General features: G+C 53.7%; 6 protein-coding genes across 8 annotated transcripts; 1 reads left to right on the top strand and 5 right to left on the bottom strand.

The window, feature by feature from the left end:
- Positions 1–80: 80 nt before the first annotated feature.
- Positions 81–1098, bottom strand: PV09_01095 (uncharacterized protein; the record flags this gene model as incomplete). Its single annotated transcript, XM_016353938.1, has 2 exons — positions 81–463; positions 522–1098. 2 exons carry the CDS (start codon positions 1096–1098, stop codon positions 81–83), a joined length of 960 nt encoding a protein of 319 aa, XP_016218033.1.
- A 582-nt stretch (positions 1099–1680) lies between these two features.
- Positions 1681–4018, bottom strand: PV09_01094 (uncharacterized protein). Its single transcript, XM_016353937.1, has 2 exons — positions 3408–4018; positions 1681–3347 (listed from the first exon to the last, which is right to left on the bottom strand). The coding sequence occupies exons 1-2, from the start codon at positions 3885–3887 to the stop codon at positions 1824–1826; spliced, it is 2004 nt and encodes a 667-aa protein (XP_016218032.1). The 5' UTR covers positions 3888–4018; the 3' UTR covers positions 1681–1823.
- Positions 4019–6587: 2569 nt separating this feature from the next.
- On the bottom strand, positions 6588–9642 carry PV09_01093. Of its 2 annotated transcripts, XM_016353936.1 has the most exons (7): positions 8921–9642; positions 8666–8863; positions 8355–8587; positions 8071–8272; positions 7498–7777; positions 7392–7441; positions 6588–7335 (listed from the first exon to the last, which is right to left on the bottom strand). In XM_016353936.1, coding segments are annotated over exons 1-7 (1101 nt in total). In that variant the 5' UTR covers positions 9057–9642; the 3' UTR covers positions 6588–7333. The 2 variants fall into 2 exon arrangements, with proteins under 2 accessions (XP_016218031.1, XP_016218030.1); XM_016353935.1 differs by having other exon boundaries at positions 8666–9642.
- A 6780-nt stretch (positions 9643–16422) lies between these two features.
- On the top strand, positions 16423–17910 carry PV09_01092 (uncharacterized protein). Its single transcript, XM_016353934.1, has one exon. The coding sequence runs from the start codon at positions 17505–17507 to the stop codon at positions 17817–17819; it is 315 nt and encodes a 104-aa protein (XP_016218029.1). The 5' UTR covers positions 16423–17504; the 3' UTR covers positions 17820–17910.
- PV09_01091 lies at positions 17890–21271 on the bottom strand. 2 transcript variants are annotated; one of them, XM_016353932.1, is made up of 6 exons: positions 20950–21271; positions 19641–20731; positions 19481–19588; positions 18804–18932; positions 18597–18746; positions 17890–18538 (listed from the first exon to the last, which is right to left on the bottom strand). In XM_016353932.1, the coding sequence occupies exons 1-6, from the start codon at positions 21027–21029 to the stop codon at positions 18492–18494; spliced, it is 1605 nt and encodes a 534-aa protein (XP_016218027.1). In that variant the 5' UTR covers positions 21030–21271; the 3' UTR covers positions 17890–18491. The 2 variants fall into 2 exon arrangements, with proteins under 2 accessions (XP_016218027.1, XP_016218028.1); XM_016353933.1 differs by having other exon boundaries at positions 18804–19588.
- Positions 21272–21802: 531 nt separating this feature from the next.
- PV09_01090 (uncharacterized protein) lies at positions 21803–23935 on the bottom strand. Its single transcript, XM_016353931.1, has 2 exons — positions 22811–23935; positions 21803–22753 (listed from the first exon to the last, which is right to left on the bottom strand). Exons 1-2 carry the CDS (start codon positions 23596–23598, stop codon positions 22180–22182), a joined length of 1362 nt encoding a protein of 453 aa, XP_016218026.1. The 5' UTR covers positions 23599–23935; the 3' UTR covers positions 21803–22179.
- Between the last annotated feature and the right edge of the window lie 91 nt (positions 23936–24026).

Raw genomic sequence — 24026 nt, 5'->3', positions numbered from 1 at the left:
ACGTGCTTTTGGGGCGACGAATCTCGTGGGGTCAGATGCGTCGAGGGAAAGCGCGAGGCGCGAGAGACCGGGCAAACGCGTCAGGCGCCGTTGATGATTTTGAGAGCCTCTTTGGCGTAGGGGAGCAGGACGAGCTTTTCGGCGTAGCCGAGACACATCGGGATGCCGAAGATGTCGGTGCCGCAGCCGTCGGCGTCGCAGCCGCGGAGGAGGTGGCGGAGGTGCGGAGGCGTGAACGTGTTCAGCTCCTCGAGCGTCAGCTGGATCCGCCTCTTGGGTTTCTCGGTCTGCGACGACATGCGGGTGCGAACGTGGGGAGGCACGTACTTTCCCGGCTCGGCGCACGCGGCTTGGTCGTCGGTCGTGTTGAGGAGACGGTCAGTAGTATGCTGGGTGGCACCAGCGGCTGCTTGGTCCCATGCCCGAGAATGCGACTTCTGCTGGGCCTGAGGGTGGGACACGACTTTGAATTGCTTTTGTTAGCTATGGTTCTTGGTACGGATCCCGGTGCGTGGACTCACCGATTCCTTTCGAAGGATCGGCCGGCACGATCCCCCGGAGCACTTCCTCGTCGATCGAAGGCTCTGGGAGAGCCCAGTGTTGGATCCCTCTGACGGGGCTGAGGCCTGGTCGATAGATGATGCCGACGGTGTTGGGCTGGCCGATCTGCATCTTGCCGTTCGGCATGACAACGGCGCCGTCTGGAAAGATAGTCTGGCCGTTACGATGTATGAGCGTAAGATTCTTGTCGATCATCAGGCCGCTCGGTGCAACGAAGACGCCGTTGTTCTTGCGCTCCCAGTGATCTCCGTACACGATCGTGCCGTCAAGGCGTCTCCACGGCTCCTTGATGATCCACTCGCGAGCGTTGCTCCTGTCATTTTGGGGACAGATTATGACCCCGTTGTAGGTCATGTAGTTGCCGTTGTTGAGCAAGATGGAGGTCTCATCGCTGGCCTTGACCGTGTCCATTAGGAAGGGTCGCGCTTCTTGCGGTGCTTTGGCCATGACGTCCGCAAAGGTCTCTAGGTCTCCAAGTTTGCGAGACTGAAATCCTTCGTGACGTTCTGAGCTGGTGGCTGGCTTAGGTTTGGACATCGTAATCGATCTCGGCCTGAGTTTGACGACGAAAATGTGACTTGATCAACACGGAAAGCAAAGATGCCTTCGGCGCAGCTGAACAAACGTACCGACAAGCAACAGGGAAGAGAAAGGATTTTGCAGAGGAAGGAACTCGAAGTGAGAGGGTTTTGTCAGGTCTGAACGGTGAGAAGAGTGTTCAAAGCGAGGCTCCAGGTTTGTGTGTGATTCACACAGTGACCCGGCTCTTGTTGCGCAGAGTAACAAGTCACCGAGCCCCTTTGTTGAGAACCAACAACGACCGGCTTCCATAGCTTTCACATCCCAAACAAACGGCACGACGCGCAACGAAGAAAGAAGACACCCGGTTTCCGGAGACGTGTGAAGTGACGAACCGTTTAGCTTGAACCGAGAGCGTGAAAGACGAGAGGAAAGCATGTGAGATTCGGCTGCCAAAGTCTTACTCGCAATGCTGGCAAAATAGGGACAGTGAATTACCTTGACTGTGAATGTGTGAAAAGCCTATACATATGGTCTGGGCAACTGAGGACCTCAGAGCGACACGCAGAATGTGAAGCTGTTTCGAACCAGAGGAAAACTCACCGATTTCATCCCCATTCCAAATTTTGTAATGACCGTAGCCTCCTGTGCACGCACGATAACGAACGTTGGGTCGAAGGCTTTTTTCAATTGCTGTACCATTGATTTTCGCGTGATACTCTACATCCCGCTATGTACCCAGTCTACATCGGATCAGACTCGAGCGCCGGTAGGGCCTCCTGGCGCCTTTTCTCCTCATCGATTTGTACCGCCTGACTGTTTTGCCTCTTCTGTCGTAGGTAGTCTCTCTCTTTCTTGCGCTCAAATCTCTGAAGAGCCTTCTTCTTGGCGTGTAAGGTCAACTCCTCGTCCGACAGAATCGGCTTGTCCCTCAGGCCGTTATTCATTAGCCGTTGCACAGCGTAGGTCCACGTCGCCTTCCGTCTCTTGTAGTCGTCACGTCCAGATTGTTCCGGCACAGCGTCCGAGTTCAGAACTCGGTCAAATCCACTGACGACAAGCTTCGCCAGCTCCAACATGGTCTGCATGTCTTGCGCCGAGCCTTTGGAGAGAATCTCATCCAGCCTTGTGCGCTTGGGTGTCATGTACGCGAGAGCCACCAGGGTGTCTTGGACATGCGGGCTGCTGAGCGCGAGTTTCATGTACATGATGCTTGCTTTGATGTCGACAACCTTGAGGCGCATGAGCATGATGTCCATTAGATCGGTGGCTTCTTTCATAGCATAGGGCGAGATCATGTTCTTGACACACGCGCTGATTGCTATGCGGAAAGTCTTGCCGGCAACAGGCACATCTTTCATGTCATCCCGCACGAAGAGCACTGCGTCTGCACTGGCCTTCGATTGACGAAGCATGCGCAGGTAAGCGTGGCAGCTGACCTCATCAGGAGTGATGGCAAATTTTGGATCTTGGGTGAGCAGCTTCCAGTACCTCTTCGCCGGTCTTGGCAGGAACATCTTTTGACAGGCTTCAATCAACAACGTCAAGGTAATGTTTGTGGGCTTCACTTCCATGCAACCTTTACGTGGAACGCAGAACTCCTTGCCGATCTTATCGGAGACCTCATGAGATGGCAGTGGTATAGTCCTATCAGAGCATCCAAACGGCGCCGGACTCAGATCTGGAATCGTGGAATGGTACGTCGAATCGCGCGCCGATAATGGAGGAGCCTGGCGAGGAATGTCCATCGTCTGGGCGAAGAGTGAGAAGATGTCGTCCCAGTCATGCGCACGAAGGCTTGCGTGCAGCAGTCTTCCCATTGCGCAGACGAGGTTTTCGTCAATCACGAGCCGGGCGTTGGTCCACCGGTTTACGATGTCAATCCAGATCCGACGACCCTGAGCGACTGCGGTGTCCAGGGCAACTTCCTGTGCCTTGGTAATATCAGAACCAAGCTCTACTTCGGTATCAAAGCGCATAGCGTTGAGAATGGTCGTGTAGGTAATGCTGTTCGCCGCTTCAGGGCCGGAGTCAGGGATAGCGGCAGCGATTGCCCAGATGGCATCCATATCCTTCGCGCTCGCACAGGCCTTGAGAGCTGCATTGGTGAGCAGGATGGTTGGCCTGATCTTCGAGTTCGGGTTGTTGAGCGACTGCCAGAGGGCCACCGCGCGTCTTCCAATGTTCGGTACCGTGGAGTTAGAACAGAGGCCATTGAAGAGTGTGGAGTAAGTGTACGAGTCCGGATGCTGACCTCGCTTCTTCATCTGGAAAGGTCATTTACGTTAGCATATGTGCCTCGTCGGGCTGGGTGTGCGTCTGCATACATCGTTGTAGAGCTTGAAGGCTGCGTTGACCTTCTTGTCCTCCATAAGATCACTCAGCAGCGCGTTCCACGCGATGGTGCAATCATGGTTTTTGCTGACGAGGCGAACCAGCTCGATGGCTTCGGCCCGACGTCCACTTTTCAGCAATGTCTTCGTCCGCTCCAAGACCTTCATGCGATCGCTAGCCAGCCATGGGAGCTCCAGCTTCAAGCGTCTCCACTGCGCCGTCGTGACGAGACTCGTGCTGCTATGTGGGACCGAAGCTATGCTTTTGACAGCCCTGATGATCGAGTTTTGGGGCTTCTCGAACGTTTCCCTCCCCGGTTTGCGAAGAGAAGAGGCATGTCGGATGGAGATGTGAGGCGCGCCCTTGGCGCGAGGTCGTCCTTTGGACGGCGAGAAGCCAACAAACGGCGGTGGAGATATTTCAGAGCATATTGCGCGTAGGCACCTCCAGAGACACGCTCTACACTCCAGCATTGGGGCTGCTCTGGCTGGCTGATGATACTTCAGGTATCTTTCTCATCCACCCAAGGAAAGTTTCGATTTAGGAATAGGGCAGTTTGTGCCCTGCGTGCCTGACAAGTAGGGCACTCACTCAGGACGTCTCTCAACCTGCAACGGACCACAGCAACAGCCACCGTCGGGTGTTTCGCGATTCACAAATCTGCGCATGACGTCCGATGGCAGAGTAAGGCATCTTCGAGAGACGATCGATAGGACCTCTACGGATGCGCTCCTGTCAAGGCCTTTTTGCTTCGCATTCCCAATTCACGGCCGTAAATTGGCTGGTACATACGGTTGGGCGGGGCCCGCTCTACACTTCCACGTGGGTAGCGAGCATGGGTGACTGCGAAAATGACAAAAGCCCCGGGGCAAACGGTTCACCCGAGCATCTGGATAGACTACAACAAAAGCTTTCTTTTTAGCTGCCGTTTTTTGAGCAGCGCCCGGGAAGGGAAGGGGAACGGGGGGGGGGGGGGGAGGGATATGCAGGACATGGGAAGATCCCGTTGGGCGGGGGGTTCGACCATCTGGATTTGATTTTCGCTAGAGTCTTAACTTAGCCCGTGCCTGTAAGAATTGAGAGATTCGCGAATCCTTCACTGGTGCTCCTGCTTTGCCGTCTTCAGCAAGGCGCCCGTGGAACTTGCCGAAGTGATCGTCCTTTTAGTGAGGAAACGTGCGTGGAAAAGTGCTCGTTTGTTTTTCTTTCAAGGGGAAAAAGAGGAAAAGAAAAAAGAAAAAGAAATTATGAGATCAAACCAGTTCTGCGCAGGTAATCCCCTCCCCAAAGGAGAAGGGAGAAAAAAAAATCCACAAAATAAAAATTAAAAGGTTCCTACAAAAGGTGACGCAAAGCTGTACATCAAAAGGCAAAATAATGTGTTGCCTTGTTGCCTCCTCCACCTCACAAGAGGGACAACATCCACGAGCTCCGTCGCGTTCTTCTCCTTCGCAAAAACCAAGTTATGTGTAAAATAAAAAGAAAAACAAAGTGAAAAGAAGTTGGCCTTTCGAGCAAGCCGTGGCGGGTTCACTTTTATTTAATCATGTGATGGACGAGGGAAAATTAAGAGACGAGAGGCCACACACGCAAACACACACATACATACGCGCACATTAGAACCAGAAAGCTTATCGGCGTGACGGTCCAAGGCCGTAGCGCCGCCTCTTGCGTGATTGCTAACGTAGCGGGCGCGCGATCTCAGATTCGTCTTCCTCTTTGACAGCGGAGTGAGCCGTTCAGGCCGCATTGCCGTTTGGTGGTCTCTGCTTCGACGCGCGCTCGCTGCATAGGTCCGTCACCTCTACTGCTGTTTGCTGCCGCAGCAGCAGCAGCAGCAGCAGTAGCAGCAGCTACTACTACTACTACGACTACTAAGACCACTACTACTCCAGCTGCGAAGATCTGTTTCGCCTCGGGCCGATTTTATGAGCGTGCTGGTGAAATCATGCTAAATCCCACACCCCTTCTCCGACGCACCCACCGTCGATATGTGCGCATCAGTTCGTTTGCCGACGCTGGCTCGGATCGCAACTGGCCAGATCACCGAGCGTCTGGACGAACTGTGGTTCATGCAAGGCAAAGCAAAAAGCTCGAAGACGGGTGGGGGAGGTTTGTGAATGGGACCAGCCGAGCGTTGTCTTGCGGGCGCTGTGTAACAAACAGGCGATGGGGGAAGTGCGTGGATAGAAAAGGTGCTTCTTTCAACCTCTTCACAGTCCACCAAGCTTCGTCTCTGGACGGCCCACCGTGCCGTTGTCGTTGTCGTCGTCTTCGTCGTCAAACCCCAGAAACTGGAATCACTCCGCTGCATCGTCTCCCTTTCTTTCCTTGTCCCCCTCGTCTCTGACGCTCCCGTTTCTCGTCTAGACATTCTGACGAGAACGGAGTTTGCCTCATGAACTAGGGCAAACTCCGTCGCCGGTGACGCGCAAAATGCGCCTACCCGTCAAGCCGTGACGAGATGATTCGCATGATTAGCTTGGGATGCCGGGTGACAGAGGGGATCGTCACGCCGCCTCTGCAGTGAAGAGGCGGAACTCCGTATCACGTCCATCCCACCCGCCCCTGGTAGCACGTCAGGAGCCGTCGTGATTCGACGGGTGGCTGCAGGCTATTTGCTGCGTCTCGGGACGACAGTGCACCTGCGATACTTTTTCATTCTTGGACTTCACCTCCAACTGCTGAGGCCTACACTCCATTCAATCTGAAAGTCAACAAAGACAACATGTGAAAAAAAAAAGGATCAATGTCGTGGTTTATTCCCGGCCTGCTCTTCCCCAGCGTAGGACCTCTGCCACGGCGTGTCCTTGTCCTCACGTATCCGAGCCGTCGGCATGGTTCGCTTACAAAGGCTCATTCCTTACCTTGCTCCATTGCTCAGCTTGATCATCGTTGTTTGATGTCAGCGTGGTGTGGGCAGAGAATCGTTGGCCCTGGTTCTGCATGAGTTGGAGGACATGCTTTCATTTTTGAGAAGAGATCCTGTCAGCCTACAACAGCTTTCCAGCCGTTTCGCCCTTGATAGTCTGCGATTGAAATGCTGTGCCTTGGTTCGCGGAAATGCGTCTCTTATAATGGTCCGGCACGTAATCTTTGTTCACTCTATCAGCTCTCCGTGACAAGAATATCCCGCTCGCCGCAGATTTGGTCCTCGTGAGCCCGGAAAGTTCGCCGAAAATGTCTTGACACGACAGAACCCAGAGACGCGTCTTCGCAGGTAGCTGAACAAATCTTAACGATAGTTGTATTTGTACACTAATGCACGAGTGCTAATGCCGCAGAGTGAGTGTGACCAAAATGTCACTTGACGGGAGCCAACACCTCTTCCTCCTCTGCGAAACTCGACGATGTTATCCCCTGATGACATTTCTTCTTCAAATAATGGTCCAATTTAACAAAATCGTTTCATAGCGCCGACCTATGCAGTCGGAGAACAGACTAGAAGTGAAATCGTGGAGAGATGGGGTGGGAGGGGAAAGAAAAGGGGGAGGGGGGGTGGGGGAGAGAGAATTTGTGCTAGACGGGTAGCGATACGCTTTTGCGGTGCAGCACCAAACCTCCTAGAAAAAAAAAGGCCGTCCTCAGCTGTTCTTTCAGCAGTGAGATCAAACTCTCCACTAGAAAATGAGAAGCCGTCCGTGACCTAGGAATAGGAAACGGTCGTCAAAATCATACACACCCGGCCGTCACTGCCCCACAACGATCAAATCCGCAAACACCGCTCAGGCTACCAGTATAATGCAAAACGAAAAAAAAACATCTGTGTGCGCCACACATGCAACCACAACATGGAGCATGTCATAAGTCTGCAAAAACCTTGCCGCCCGCTCCGCGTGAAATCCTCATGATGTGATGCGTGACCTCGAATAACCGGGATGAGAATTTACTGTTGATAATTCTGATACTTAGTGTCCTCCTCTGCGCGGCAAAGAAAGTTAGCTTCGTCTGCTATCCGGAGTTTGGGGAGGGCTGACAACGCTGTTGGTACACCTGGTTGCTTTGACCATAGGGTGATTGAGGGTAACTGCTTGCATTGTCAATACCAAAGTCTGTTAAGAGAAACCGACACTCAAAACATACTGTCCCATAGAGTCCATTCCAGGGCTAGGCTGCGGTTGGCCATACTGAGGCTGCGACGGCGGGCCACCCTGCTGCGGCGGGTAGCCGATGGGCGGTAACTGAGGGCCGCCCATGTTTGGAGGAGGCCCGAGAGTTGTTCGCATCTGACCGTACTGCGCATTCTGGTCATGCTGCTCAGTGCTGCGAGGATCAGCCTGGCGTTGTCGCTCCTCCTCGGCCTTTCGCTGTGCTTCCTCCTCCTTTTTCTTCGCCTTCCACTCTTTGCGGATTTCCTTAAATTCTGCACAAAACTTCAAGTCAGCCGTCTGCCTTCGCCATGCATCAGATTGAGAATAAGTGGAAGCCGGCGGCCCGGACTACACTAGTGCCCCGAAAACACAGCACGCGCCACGCTAGCTCGAGTAAGCTCGAATGCTAGACAAGCAAACGCGTTCCGCACGCCAGTGCAACGAGAAGAAGATGTGCTAGTATCGCATTTTCACAGAAACGCGTTCAGAAAAAAAATAAAGAGTAGAGAACAAGCAACAAGTGGATGGGGGCGATTTGCTAAATGGTTCCGCAATGGGGACTAACCTTCCGGAGTGCGCTTTGGTCCGTGGGACTGCATGGTGACGTGAGCATTTAAATGGTTGAGTGTGCCGTACGCTTTCTCGCAGCCGTTCCAGCCGCACTTGTACATGCGTTCTATCTCTTCGTATCGCCGGCGCGGGCGCTTGTGCTGCTGTGCACCAGGGATTGGGACGAATGAATAGACAGTGGACAAAGGATGTCCGCCCTGCACATGCGATCGTCAGCCTTTGTCGCGATCCCACTAAATTCGCGTGCAATTTCTTTTCTTCTTTTTCGTGTGCACCTACCGTTGGTGGTCGCTGCACTGGCGAGACCATCGATGGTGTCGGCGGACCTGAGGAAGTCGCGCCGTAGTGACCCATGTGTGGTGGAGTCTGATATTGTCCACCCGCCCAGTCAGGTCGACCGTAAACACCAGGATGGCCAGTGGAATAATGGCCCATCTCGTGCTGCGCTTGGTAGGGAGAGTATGGCTGGTGCGGAGGAGGGTATGTAGGGCTCGCCGCTGCGATCGATGGATCTATAGGAACATCGGAGTCAGACCTTATGCTGCCGTTTGGATGGTTGGCATGCCCTTCCGGGCCGGGTTGAGACGGACTTGTAGCTTGCGCCATACCTCCTGCCTGTGTGCCTTGACCGGCTGGAGGGTAGTGCTGGCGTTGAATGTACTCCGGAAACGAGCCTGAACGCGCAGACGACGGAGGAAGTCCGTACTCAGAGGTAGGAGTAGCGGATGAGGAAAAGTTTGCGGATCGTGGATCCTGCCCTTGCGAATACTGAGCAGCAGACGCTTGATCTGCAGACGTTCCTTCAGAATGGTGGTCGTTGTATGCGTGATAGGGTGGGCTCAAACCTGACTGCGGGTACTCCGTCTGTCTACCGTCCATATGCTGTGTATGACCGTTCTGCAGGTGAAAGGCAAGCTTAGCACCTGGGGAGGATGGACTGGTTGGTTGCGCAGGAGTAGAGGACGTGAAGCCAGTGGACATATCACGCTTCAAGACCGTCGAATGGAGGGACTAGCTCGTCGTAGGGCTAGGCACGGCGAACTAAGTACAAAAAGGCGGACAACGGACCGTGGCCACCCAGATCCAAATCAAGGAAGGCCGATGACGAAGGGGAACCTTTCAGGGCGATGCTGCGGATGATTTGCAGAGCGGCTCCTTCGCTGCTGCTTGTGCTAGTAGCCTGCACTGGCGTCGGTACAATGGTGCCGGGGCCTTGATAATTCGCAAATTGGCTAGAAAGACCAAAGAAGAGCTGGACCCTCAGCAAAGCTAGCGGGCCCTAGAGCGATCTCGAGTCAAGTAGTGCCGCGAGCTGGAAGGTCTTGAACGGTGTGCAGCGTGCGACCTGGAGGGAGAAAGGGCACGCGAATGAAAGCGATAGGCTTTGTGCACCGCGCAAGGTGAAATCGTGGTCGGGCGCAGGCAAAAGCTGGAGCGCGTGGCGTAGGTCGTTCCCTGGGAAAAAAAATCGTGTGGCAATGCTGTTGACCTGGGAGGTTCAAGGACCGCAGAACAATCCAAGCACGCGCGGTGAGGTAATGCTGCGGGCTGGTGCCAGATCGAGGTAGGCCGAGCCGCTACCGTGATGATGCTTGTGCAGCTCACGTTCTGTTTCTTTGGGTCGACCGGACAAAGGCTTAGCGTTGAACGAGACGCGCTATGCTGGATCGATATCCGGCTATCAGGATCCAGCAGAAAAACAATGCACGACGAGCGCGCGGGCGCAAAATTTTCTGTGGAATCGAGAGGCCCGCAATTCTGAAAAGCCCCGCCAATGACAGGCTGCAGATTCAGCGAACGAGCAAAAAGAAGGACCGAATACCGACACGCCTCCCTGTAATCGAGCACTTGTCACAGGGATTGTCTCCTTCGTTCAAAGGGGGGGGGTGGGAGCCACCGGCGGTGATTTGCAATTGTAATTATCTTTCCAGAACGGCCGCCTTGTAATTTTTTCCTGTTTCGTTGCTCCAAACGGGACGCTACCGAAAGTGCTTTGCTACCTCGGCAGCGCCTAGTGGAGGCAACTTGCGGCAGCGAGGTGGTACAAGAACGACAAGTGTATGCGTGCTGATGGCGTGGAAAGATCGGCGAAGATGTCAATGCTGCGGAGCCTGAAGCTAGGCAAGGGTTGTTGGGTTAGTTGCCGATGCGACGCTTTTCGCTCAGCAGCGTGCGCGGGAAGGTTGGTCGCAGCGCTCGAACGAGAAGGGTTTCGCGACGAGGTTTTTTTCTTGGGAAAGCGGAGTAAAGAGCCGATGGGATGGGACGACGTGCGGCGGAGATGATGTGGATGGTGCCTCAGCTAGGCTCGTTGACCAAGCTTTGGGAGGAGAGAAAGGGCGAAGAGCACGTTGCGCAAGCTGTGCTTTAGAGGTTCGAGAACGGCACGTGTTGCTAGCACGCGCCAGTGGCCAAGACGGTGTGAACCTTATCGACGGTAGCCAAAGATGTTGTGCAGAGGGTTGGCACGCAGATTGAAGGCCTGCCGTTTGGTGGAATGATTCTGTAATGACGGGGGGGTTTTTTTCCCTGGAAAGGTGGAGGGCCACCAGGAAAGCGAAGGGGGGTGGAGGAGGGGGGTTGGAGGAGAGAGAAGGGGGGGGGAAAAAGAAAAGAACGGCAAAGAAAGAAAACAGAGAGACACGAAGAGAGGGTGGGCTCGTCTTCACCCGCAATCTGCCGACGCGTCAGGTCAGGCCTGGTCGCGACGGTGATGACTGCGGCGATGGTGTTGCAAAATGGCCTTCGAGGTCGCCGTCGAGGCCGTAGTGGGGGAGCAGAACGTTCGCTCGGGCGTGTCACTGCCTGCACCTCTACGCAGGGAAAAAACACCACCACGAACAGCGCAACAAGCACCACGCGCCGGTCGTGAGCAGCGAGTTGGGACGGGTGTCGCAGCGCTGCTGGGGCCCGGATGAGCGACAGCAGCGGTTTGTCGTGTGCGTGTTTGCTCGTCGGTGATGGTCGCGGTTGCTGGAGCTTAACCAGCTTCAGTAAGCGTGGTGGACTAGCGGTCGACTTTTCGTTGCGAATCTCTGGGGTAAGGTCTAGTATGATTGAGGCTCGACTTAGCTGTGCATGAGATGGCACTAAAAGATGCCCGTCTGGCAACGTCGGGCGATGCTTGCTCTGGGGGCTCGCAGACAACAACGACAGCACGCTTGGTTGTTACGCGTCCAGAGGGCGTCGACGCTGCGCCGGAGTGCGGAGAAAACCCAAATCAGCCGGTGGGCCGACTGCTGGTCAAGGGATTGAGGATCTCGCCCACGCGTGGCCACAGTCGGCGGCGAGGGGGGCGAAGCTGCGATGCGACGCGATGCGAAGCGGCGATGGCGACGGGGAAGAAGACGATGCCGAAGACGACGTTGCAAGAGTGTGCGTTGCAGAGAGCGCGAGAGTCCGGATGTGCTGCTGCTGACCGAGCAGCACGCCTGCGTGAGCCGGCCAGAGAGCTGACAGCGGCGCGATGCACGCCCACCACTCACCTCCGCCAACCGCTTCTCTCTCCTCGCCGTCGACGTGCGCTCGATGCCGTGGCACCGTGGCAGTGGGATCGATGCCCACGCCTCGTCTCCCCACGCCCAGTTCACCACCTTCGTCTTGCCATCGCGCACGTCCACGCTGAAGCTCAATGCCAGCGCGCGAGAGCATCGCTCAGCCTACGCGTCTGCAATGCCTCGCCTCTCCCTTCGCTCAGTCTTGCATCCGCCAACGCGCATCTCTATCTACTCTCTCTCTCTCTCTTCCTCTCTCTCTTACTCTTTCTCCGACGCGCAAACCCTCTCTCCTCTCGTGTGCACGATGCTCACCGACTTTAGCAGCCAGACAGCGTCGGAAAGCCACCCTGCGTTCTCCCCACAGATGCCCTGAACACCCTTCGAATTCGCTGGTTCACCATCTCCCTTGGCCGTCAAATCGCAGCCACTTCTTGGAAGCGTCTCCGTGAATCACATGTGTGCTCGTCATATTTTGTTTGAATCCGTCCCAAACACCAAAACGCAGCAACACCTTGCGCTGGCAACCCTCACTTGGGCGAAGGATGATGTGGCCAACGGCGATGCACAGCCCATCCTCCACACTCGTGCCCGTTCCCAACATCGCGTCGATCCTGGGAACAAAGACGCCTACCAGCCTGTGCCAATCTCCCCGACGTCGGTCAAATGGAAAACTGGCCCGTCATCTGCGAGCAGCAGTGCCGCGCCGTACAAGTCGCTCGCCCAAACCCTGACGCGGTGAGGGCAAGGCCCAAGCAAAAAAAGGAAGAACAAAAACCCACTCTCGCTCACGCGGCGTCCGCTGCGCGGCAAGAGGGGCTCTCGGGAAAAATAACTCCTCTTCGTCGCCTACGCGCAGAGCATCTCAGGAAAATACGGCTGGGGTGTGTGTTTGACCACCCTTACCGCACAAAGCGGGGCCCATTTGCTGCTGCCTCGCACGATCGGCCATGATTGGAGAGAACCAGCCCCGTCCAGGTCTGCAGATTCCTGGAGCCTTCCCAGCGCTGCATATGCATCGTCCATCCACTCACGATCCCGACAAAAGATGGTGTGAACCAGATCTTGCTTTCCGTTCCTTTCTATCAGTGTTGCGAGCGGACGATGGCCTCAATCGAGGTGGCCTTTCGCCTGCCATTTTTCTTCATCCCCCTCCAGTTGCCCTCTCTCTCGTCCTTCGTGACGAGGAACGACGAGGCGCGTGTCCCGCATCACCTCTTGCTAGGAAACCTTGCAGTCAACCCACGGCCCTGTTACATTCACCTTCCGAAAGTACCGACGAAGGCCAGAAAAGGACGGCATCCGACGCACAAGAGACCGCGGCAGCCATACAGCAAGAATCGCTGCATAAGCTTGGACCAGAGCAGCGATTTGCAATGATTCAGGGCAACCCGCTCCGCATGTTTTGGGCGGAACACCATCAGGTTAGCCTTTCTTATATCCGAGTATTGTGATCGATGATGATATCCGAAATTAACCAAAGAATTAATTCCATCTTCGCGTGCTATTGTTCGTTCTTTGTCTCGGATCTAGTAGCTTTTCGCGGAGTACCGGATCGCGCCCGGCAATGGTGAAGAGAATGCCAATCGCTACTCCGAATCGACATGGTTTGCTCTCATCACTTCGCACGCTCCATCCGCACGCATGGGCGAGCTGACGAGTCTCATGTGATTTGCTGTCCCAAAAATAAAAAAAAAAAAGGGCCGCTGGCTGCAGGCTTCTCGAAGCAACCAAGCGAACGAGCGATCTGCTGTCCGAAATGACGGGGGAACCGCCGCTGTTCTCACCACCAGGCCGTAAGATCCATCTGAATCACGCAAACTTTCTTTCAGCCGTCTCATCTGGCCCCATATTGTGGATAAGGAGCGAACGGGGCCTTTGCCTCGTGCCAAGCCCCGCGCGCGAGTGGATCCCACAGGCTGCTCCGTGGCTTGGGTCACTCCCCTGAGAAAATCTGGCCGACCAGCCCCGGCCGTGAGCAAATCAGCGTCCGCGTTGCCAGCATCCCAGCAAACCCCATCCGGCAGAGCTCAGAGATGCGTGACGTTCTGATACCGTTCGTGACTACGCAAAGTGACATTGTAGAATGAGAGCGTCGACTGAGCGTATTGCCCAGCCAGAGCGAGCCCACTCTCTCTCGGGCTCCCTTGGGACCAACTTGGCCTCACCTCCCAGCGCGGAGCTGATTCATTGTCGTTACAGGAAGCGACTGGGAGGCTGCGTCAGGACACGGAGGGTAACGTGCAACGACTGCTCGATAGCAACATTTGAAAATGCTCTTTGTTCGTGCATTGCAAGCAAGCCACCCTCCGTACAGGACTTCAGCTTCGTCGACATTTGTTGCGGTAACATGACTCGACGCAAACCCACGCCTCGAATCGGAGCGCTCTACTCACCCCCCGCCCAACAAACGTTTTCTTATGCGCAACAGTGCTTGAATCAATCATGACGGAATTGTTACTTCTGTGCTTTGCCCAGCTCGCTGGCACATCATTACGGTGGATGTTGTGGAGATCGTATCTGGCCCACTTTTGGATGCCCGCCGAATGGACCAGGTCGACTGTGCATCCTTTCGCGGTAGCAGCCATCCGCTCAGGCGTGTTCAACTTCCCCAGCCAGAAAAAACGTGCGTACATCACGGCCACAATTATCATTTCGCTCTGTAAGAGATATGGGTCCAATTTGACCGCAGATGCGCGTGGCTTCGGCGCATTATCTCATTCCAGCGTCCTCTTTACGATGCTGAAGCGAGGCCCAAAACGTGGGCAATCGTGGCTCGAAAGGGCGAACAGATGATGCTGCCTTTCCCAGTCGTATGAGGTTTTTTTTTCCTTTTTTTTTCCTCCTTTGCGGCGCGTCGAAACAAAGGCAATACTTTCCCGATCTTTATCTCCCGTTGTTTATTTCGCCCAAAAAAAATTGCATGCATGGCCACGCACGCCCATTTCCATGTTGCATGCATCATACGTGCAGGTCCACCCTCCCTTTCAACCAACACCCCCCCTCCTCCTTCCAACCTCTCGTTTCCAGCAGACCGTCTCTGAGAGCATCAAAGTCGGTAAACCCGACGTCGTTTCTGCTTTCCTTCGCGCTCGTTCACCTGCCAGATGAGGCAAACTACCTCATGATTGCTGCTGCATCCAAGGTCCTGCCATCCGGCGAATACCCGATCGCCATTGGCAGTCCGCGGAGAGCAGTTCCGCCTGTGCGGAGAGCAGTCCGCGATATCTTGAATCGTCCGGACCAGATATAGACGACTTCGGCAGCGGTACAAAGTTCCTGTGTAACATGCCAAACACGCCGAACTGGAATTTGGACCTGATCTATGTGAAAAGCTTTGTGTTCAAATCGAAACTACGGCAAGGCTGTTGGCTTCATACGAGTGGATGGCGAAGCTTGCCGTAAGTCCTTATTCAGCAGGGAGAGTGTCTCGTCTCTCGTCACCGATGATGCAGATGTAACGTTCAAACAAAGTTCAGCGCCGTCGTCGAGCCGGTGATGCCCGATGTTAAGAACTGGGGATGTTTTCTAGGCTGACACTACTCGCTTTCGCCCGCAAATCCAGTTTTTGGATGTTTACGTCAAAATTAGTGTAGCCGCCAGTTGCTCGTACCTTTGCACGCTAGCGAAAAAGCAAGGGCGAGAAAGAAAGCAGCATGGGAGTCACCCCTCGCACAGGTGTGAGGTTTAGTGCTAAGATGCATGGTTCGAGGTAGCGTCAATCGCTCCGAATGCATGGGTCTGCTTCGCGAAATTATTCCTAGTCGGCTGCATTTTAACACGTTCCCACCGACCTGACTTGGGCAACCCAGCTCCCCCTACGCAAAGACGGCTGCTAAGATCTAGAACTAGCACATGGAATCCAGTCCCAAGATCTTGACCGAAAAGACCGGTCGTCGCAGTACCATGGACGACTAGCCCACCAGATGGCGCCTCTTCGCGCAGTGTCAGGTTCCTCTGGTACCTCTAACGCAGGAGAAAAGATTCGAGAACCAGCTCATTGGGCGGGCAGATCGATCTCGTAGCGCCGAACTTTGAAATTCGGCGACCATCCACCGTTTTCCCTTGTCGCTCCCCTCCCCAACCTTTGATCAGTCTCGGGCCGACGTGCGAGAGCTGGGAAATGGCAACCACCGTCGCCTACCGGCGAACAATCGATAAGTGCTGTGATAGAGCACAATATGCGGGCATGCATTGAATACACGGCTACGGCTGCAATGTATGATGACATCTCCCGTTACCAGTTCCCGCATTTTTTTCTGGACGGGAACGAGTTTCGTCCAATCACCGGAAGTTTGACAGCCGCCGATGGGCAGTCGGCTTCGGTTAAGCACCGTCGCGGGGCAACCAGAAGAGAGTGGAAAAAGGTTGGTCCCGACAAGAAAGAAGCTCACAGTCCGTCACGGCTGTCACCCAAGGAGTCTCGGCTCTTGAGTTTTCAGAGTGCCGGTAGAGATGGGACCCAACACACAAGCCTCCACGCTCCCGAACATATCGACTTGCAATTGCCTGGCGCGGAAGCGCGTCTAGAACTGTACCCCTCCGGAATGGAAGCCATTCTCTTCGGAGAGTTCGTGTTTCTAGCGTCCGATACGTCGCAAGCGACTTTTGTGCTGTCTGGCTCGGCCTTCACACAAAGAAGACAGACCCTCACGCCGGAGAGGTCGCCTTTTTGACGACCTGCTTCGAATGTGGGGCTGTCTTTTGAGCAGCATGCACCCCGGCTTTGTAGGCGTGATGACTTAAAAAAAAAAATAAGAGGCTCTCTGCGGTGAATACCGAATTGACAACGAGCTGAACGCAGACTGCTCTTTGTCGTGTCTCCTACGGAGGAGCCTCCGCCGGATTCGAGACTCGGAAATCGCAGCGGAGAAGGTCAAATGACTGACACGCGCTTTGTTCGGAGAACATCTCAGCAGACTCCGTCGTCGACTGCATATCTTTGCTGAGAGAACGCAGGTCATGGGTTCCAGCTCATGCCCGTACAACTCCGTCAAACTGTGAAGTGGTGTATCTCAAAAAGTGGTATTCCATTTTTTTTTTCTTTCGGATATCACCGCTTATGTTTCTTTTTCCCCTCCCCACGCCTCATCTGTGCCCCATGAACGCCCTCTCTCCGCAGCTCACCATCAGCCATCAAACGAGATCCGGGAGGGGCAAAAAAAGGGGATCTATCTTTGCGTCCCGATACCAGTGCTTCGACCGCAGAATGCCGCGAAAGCCGTCCGCGGACTCGAAGGCGCCGTCACCGCCAGTCTCGTGAACCAGGATAGGTAGCATGAAAAAGAAGTATGTGAATGGCGGCGAAGTACCGAATGATCAGAGGAACATGCAAGGTGCTCGGGTCTCCCAAATGAGGTCTCTTCGTTAACCGCCTTTATCTTGGGTGGGTGGGTTTGCGGCCCCGTCTTCATCATTTACATTAACACCCTTGCAATCTTGGTCGCCTTGAATATGCCGGCCATTTCCACATTCGAAGCGTCGTCGGCAAGGGGGGCCATTGGGTAATGGAAGCGCAGATCGCTCTAGTTGTGGGGAGAGGGGCTTGTTTATCTGAGAGACAATCGTCCACGTCGGCCGCGGAGAGTGGAAAAGAAGACTGTCCTTAGCTGACATGTGAACCGACGACTCGATGGTGAAAAGAAACGAGAGCGAGTCACTTCACCGGCCCAGCGTTGCTCAATTGGTCGGGGTGAGCACGTTTGTCATCACGACCCGATGGTTGAGAAAGGGGGGAGTTGAACTGAGTCGCTGGACTCTTTCACGATCAGAAAGGACGTCGCCAGTCGAAACCCTGTTAGGTCTTTCGGCGTGTCGTAGCCAGACCGCGTCAATACGGATGCCGTGCAGGCTTTCAAGCCCAGCGTGTTGGTGAACCGGATGACCTTTCAAAGGACACGATTTGTCGACATGTGTATGGCTTAGTAGGGTAGCGATGTTTGTCTGCTTCGCAGCCCGAGCACACGTCAGAGCAAAAGACGGGACAGTGACAGAGAGAAACTATATAGAACAAAGCAACAAAAGACGAAGCTTTGGGGTTGCTCCTAAACGTCATGGAAAGAAAGCAGCAGTCTTGCAAGTATTTGCTCAAGACACGAAGGCAATGCGAAGTGGAGGCTACCATGCACAATACGCCTTCATTATTCATGGCTCAATTGATGTTGGAATGGGAGCAGCAAACCCAATCAGCTCTTATTCATCTCGAATTGCTGAGTCGCAAAGAGATTGCGTGGTACGAAGGTCCATTTAAATCCCCATTTCAATAGAAATCTTCGTGACCATAAGCCGGATCCTCAACGTTTCTGGTGCGGAATGAGAAATGTCGGAAAAACATTCGTAGTGACTTTTTGATTTTGATGAAGAACATAAACGAATATACAACAACCCCCCTTCTGGGAGAAAAGGCTGATAGACTGTGTCTGCCTTCCTAAATTGCTGGTCTATGTGCATGATGCAAACCTTACTTTTGAAAAGAATCAGCTGCGATCATTCGAGAATACCATTGTGAGCGTGGCAGCTTAAATGCCACGAATTCAAGGCAGCAGCCCAAGTCCACCCGCCCCTGCATCGAAAGGTAGGGGAGGCGAATGCAAAATAGAAAACCTAGTCCATGCCCCTATCAATTCTCAGTCTATTCTTAACTCGATGAGCAAGTTCCAACGCCCGAAAAAACAAAACGCCTCGTCTGTAAATGTGATAATGACTATGCAACAACACAAAAGGTCTAATTGGTATCACATGGCCAACTGCCACGGCAGAAGCTCCCGGTTTGCTGGCCCGAGTGTAATCGAGTATCCGTTCGACTCGAGGACTGGAAGGCTGATACTGAGTGTGCTACAATCGCCTGTGTGGGATATACAGCTTCTTGGTGTCCTAGAGCAGAGGAGCAAGATAAGCATGCAACGCCTCCCACGAAAAGGCTTCACCACCGGGAGTTCCGGATCGGTGCAGCGTTACCTCCAGAGTAGCCTATTCGAGATGTTAGTGGAATGAACCACTTGCGAAAGATTAAAATTGAGCTACGTACCACCGCCACGGCCGCCACGACCGCCACGGCCACCCCACGAGCGGTGGCCACCTCCACCACCACCGTAGCGAGCCATTTCTGCAAGGCGTGGATCGATCTCTTGTTTGGATTCGCGGAGAATATTGACAAGATCACGAGCCTGCTTAGAGTCTGTGCATTGCGTTAGAGAGAGAACAGCGATAACATGGTGGTACCGAGTGAACTTACTCTCCGTTGTAAACAGAGTGATAGCGGTGCCTTTGGCACCGGCGCGACCTGTACGGCCAATACGGTGAACATAGTCTTCCGAGTTGTTCGGGTAGTCATAGTTCAGCACGTGAGTAATATTCTTGACATCTTTAAAAAAAAATCAAGTTAGCATCTTCAAATGGAAGTATAAGAGCGCGACGCGATATAAGAATATCGCGTGATCCGGAAGCATCATGATGCATCTGTGGTCACTCGGTGCGCAACACCATAATTGATATCCATCACGTCGTCCAGAAAACTTAGAAGGGCTGTGATTGATCCTCCGCCCTCAGAATGCCCATCGGTTATGATCTGTGTTAAAAGACCTGTACCAGACATCGTAGTTCAATCTACTGTACGCAGGTTAAGATATGCTACGCCCGCCCACCAACCCCACTAGCACATATTTGGAGTCATGAACTGCAGGCATTTCAAGTAGACATATTCCGTCTGCGAGCATCCGAGGAGTGCCGGAGAATCGGCCGATGTTTGCAAGCCCTGGACGAGGTTATAGTAGTGACAGCACGTTGAGCGCACGAGCAAAATAGAGCAGAGCATAAAGCGGATCACGCAGAACAATGAAAAAGAAAGGAGCTTAAACAAGACGAAGAGGGAGCGGAAAGAAAGGAAGTCGCGCAAGGAGTCTGCAATCATACCAATGCCACGGGATGCCACGTCGGTGGCAACCATAATAGGGCTTTTGCCGGTCTTAAATTCGTTGAGAACCCAATCACGCTCGTTTTGCTGTTTGTCGCCGTGAATTGCTGTTCTGCGTTAGTGTTATTCATCAAAAAAATGGACATGAAAATGGCTTACAGAGTGCAGGCCATCCATCCTGGCGGAGGAAGCGTGTGATATCGTCAGCCACGCGCTTAGTACCAGTGAAAATGAGAACCTTGTTTTCACGATTTTCCATGATCTTCTCAAGATGCTTGATCATACGGTCACGTTTCTCCATTTCGGATACAACCTCAACGATTTGGGTGATACGATGGTTGGCTGAGAGATCCAAAGAGCCAATGTTGACTTGAATGAAATCGGTCTGGAAATCAGCTGCAAGCTGGCGGACTTCCTTGGGCCAAGTAGCAGACCACATGCATGTCTGTCGGTCTGGGCGAATTTGTCCGATGATCTTACGAATCTGTGGTTCGAACCCCATATCAAGCATACGATCGGCCTCGTCAAGAACAAGGTATGTCACGCGGCGAAGGTTAGTCTTACCAGACTCCAGCATATCGATCAGACGACCTGGAGTGGCAATGCACACTTCTACACCACGCTGGAGATCGCGAATCTGTTGACCCTTGGGAACACCACCGTAGACGCAGGTGTTCCGGATGCGGGAGGAGCGACCGAACTTGTCAATCTCTTGCTTGATCTGCACGGCAAGTTCACGAGTCGGGGCGAGGATTAGAACGATCGGGCCATCACCGGGAGCGAGAAGGGGCTGAGCGTTGATGTGTACGATGGAGGGAAGACAGTACGTCAACGTTTTGCCGGAGCCGGTTTCCGCAATGCCAACGACATCGCGACCTGAAAGGGCCATAGGCCATCCCTGCGCCTGGATGGGTGTGGGTTTAGCGAAACCTTGGGCCTTGACCTCACTCATGACATAAGCTGGAAAGCCAGCTTCATCGAATGTAGTCACAGGCTTTGGCACATCGCGACCTGAGACCGTGATCTGGTTCTCACGTCGGAATTTCGCAACCTCCTCTTCTGAGCGTGCAGCCACTGCTGGGTCTTCTTTGTAAAAAGACTTCTCGAACTTTGGAAGCTGACTCAAGTCCCAATTCTGTTGCTTTAGGCCAGAGCCTAGAGACGACATCTTATCGCCGCCGTAGTTGTTGTTATTGTTGTACGATCCGCCGTACGAGTATCCGTTACCGTGACTGTATCCATTGGAGTATCTTCGCGAGGTAACAAGTCAGCGGTGTTGCCCATTACAAGTTCATCTTTCTGCAGTCGTCCTCGAGGTGTTGTGTTGAATGAACGCAGTTAGGCTGATTGTCGTCACGGTCACGCGAAAGTCGAGTCGCAGACGTGGCGACCAACGAAACAATCGGCAGTGCAAAACAAAAGCCACTTCATCAAAGCGACGACGCCTTCTTGAGTAAAACAAACTTACCCGTTGCCATAACTTGCAGTGTTTCCGTAGCCACGATCACGGCTTCCGCCGCCGTAGCCGCCGCCGTACGACATCGTCATGAAGAAAGTTTTTTCCCGGTCGGAGGAGTCCTGGGATCAAAGAGCGTCTCGGCAAGAAGACGCGAAAGAGAAACCGTCAGCCTTCTGCGACAGGAACAGACGCTGTGTGTCACGTATCACAGCTGGATGAAAGGAAGACGGACGGAGGGGAGAAAAGGTGCGAGATGAGAGGTGAACAAGAGCGAGGTGGATGTTGTGATGGAAGGGAAAGAAGATGAAGGCGAAGAAGTTGCGGCGGCTCCGTAAGAAATTTTGCGGGAAAAGGAAAGAAAATGTCGGGCTTTGCCACTTTGGTCATGGGCCCTGGAGCACGTGAGCGCCGGCTTTGCGCTGCCTCCTCGATTCTCTCATTCTGATTCGCCGTGACGTCGAACCAGTTTAGCTGAGCCCGTCCATCAGTTTTGTTCTGTCGGTACCGCTACGAACGATGAGTCCCGGCCAGGCCTTGGAAATGTGCTTCCGCACTGGAGACGCGGCCCTCGTGAGCGAGTCTGGCCCGCTCCGAACTCCTGAACTGGTGCATCGGCAACGTTGTACGTGCGCATAGCTTTGTTGCACAGCAACATTCAACGCCAGTGGGGCGCCCAGGAGACTGCTGCGCTGCGTCGACGAGAATGGCACAGCTGGCATTGTCCACGATCATGATTCGCACCAAAGTCATGGGAGAGTCGTGAATCTCAAGCATGACGAGACCATCTAGACGAGCTACGACTCGCCGCAGACAAGGTGAAAAGAACACAAAGCATGTCGATTGCGTCGATCTCATTTGTGGTGGGACGATTACCCCAATATTCTGACGGTTTCGTGGCTTCAGCTCTCTTTCGGCCGATTGTCCACAGTTAAATCAACGCCGTCAAGCACAGTAGCTGCCTCAAAGCAAAACATCGTCATAGACGGCCCTGGATTATTACCCTGATTAGTTACCTATTCAGCCTCATGCTAAGCCATACTCCAATTCCCAAATCCCACGCTCATTATCCTGCTTTGGGGGTTTCCAGTGTTTTTCGTCATCATCATGTCCCTGCCCAGAATGTGAAAAGAAAAAGGAAAGATGCATGGACGTGGCCAGCGAGTCTAGTCTCACAGGATAGCGCCACATCCCAACATGGACCAATTTGTCATCTCTGATGATTATAAGAGAATGTTAGGATCAAGAAGATATGGCGCTGCGTGTACGCTTAGCAGCCTGATCGGCGCCTACCGGAGAACCTTCTCTCTTTGTTCCTTTGGTGCTTGCTGCACTGCCCACCTTTCGTCGCGGAAACGCATCAAAAGCGCTCCTCTTCTTTTTCTTCACCTGCTCCTCTGCAAGCGCATCCACTAGCTCACCCTTCAATTGCTCGTCTGGGATGGCTTTAACCCTCTTCGCCCTTGCGGTTGTCGGCGGGGTGGCAATATGACCACCACCTTCACCAGCGTCAAAATGTACTTTCGTGGGCGTGGACAACTCCTTGAGTGACGATGACGGCTGCGGCATCTCAATGTCTGTCAGAGCTTCCTCATCGGCCTCTGTAGCCTTTTCCTCACGTTCACGGCGCTGCTCCTCGTTTGGAAAGAGCAAACGCGGTTTGATTGACGAACGAAGGAAAGGCCTCGAGGCCGCAGGGCCAGCTTTGCGGCGGATGTCCATGTCGCTGAGATTGTCGTCTGAAATGTCGCTAGCATGCGCGGCGTTGTCCTTGGCGACAGGCTCGTCGAATTTGCGGAAGATTTTTTTGCCACGACTTCAAGCACGGGTTAGCATTGATAATCTTTGGTTATGGTTGGATGGCTATACTCACAAGACATAAACCACACCCTCGTCATTTTTTGTTGCTTCTTCTATTTGCGTGTCCCGTGCGCTCTTCTTCTTTGCCCTCGACCTTGCGCTTGGTTTTGCCGCATTCTTAGTCAAGAAAGGATTGCTGTCATCGTCATCCATCTTTGGCACTCGCTCCTTCGTATCCGTGTAGATCTCGATGCTGCTCGGCTCGGGCCTTACATCGTCATCCTCCAAGATCGAGAAGGGATCCAATCTCGACTTGTTGCGAAGCTTCCTCGGCGTGGGGGCCAGTGTGCCCTCATTGTCGCCGAAAAGAAGTCGCGCTGTGCCATTGAGGTTAGTTTCTTTGTGCCTGCGTGAAGGTGTCTTTGACGGAGTGTTCAGCATGCCGAAGGTGTCCTTGCTGCTAGTACGTCTGTGTGTCTCCTTCTCGGGTAGGATATCTGTATCAGAGTCTGAAGCAGGAAGTGGCGAGCTACGAGACTGTTTGGCGGACCGTCCGCGCCTTGACGAGTCTTTTGGACTAATAACTAGCACGCGCCTCGAAGGAGAGGTAGGCGATGAAGGGGGCGAAAATGTCTGATTCGAGGCGCGCGTGCGACCGCTCCGAGTGGTGGACGGAGGGGTAGAGGCCGAATTCTTCAAAGGTGATGAGCTGATCCGCGGGCTCGGGGTTCCTTTATTTTGCTGCGCGGCCACTCGGCTCGATCTCCTAGGGGAGTATGGTTCATAATTGTCGAATTTTGGACCATGGAGCGGTGTTGGTGGAGTGTGAATACGCCGCGGAGGTGGCGGCGTGGAAGCCATTGCAGTGTACCGGTGGGCTTGGTAGAGGGCTACGTTGTGAATGCGCTGCTTTTCAGAGGTTCTGAAGTGACTTGCAACTGAGGTAGATTGTGATGCGTTGTACAGCGCTTCCAAGGGTCACCTCTGAAACTGTCAACAAAAGACGTCGCGTACGGTTTTGACCAGCACCCATCCAAAATTCGAGATGAAAAACACAAGTTTGTTAGGTCTCACGTTGAGAAAACAATGGACAGCAGGTTCATGAGTAGTTTGAATGCGAAGAAAGGGAGATGCGAACTGTGACGCCTGGAGGCTAGCTTATGGCTAGTTGGATCGACTTTGGCTTGCTCAAGCTCCAGCCTCCGTCATTTCGTTTCCAGGGCTGGGCTTTCCGCTTTGATGGCCTGACAAATGAGGCCTGAACAATGAGGATGCCTCGTCGCGGCCCA

Source organism: Verruconis gallopava (genome assembly GCF_000836295.1).
Source record: "Verruconis gallopava strain CBS 43764 unplaced genomic scaffold supercont1.3, whole genome shotgun sequence".
NCBI classification, from domain to species: domain Eukaryota; kingdom Fungi; phylum Ascomycota; class Dothideomycetes; order Venturiales; family Sympoventuriaceae; genus Verruconis; species Verruconis gallopava.
Note: the sequence above shows the minus strand (reverse complement) of the source record. Positions and strands in the feature narration are given on the sequence as shown.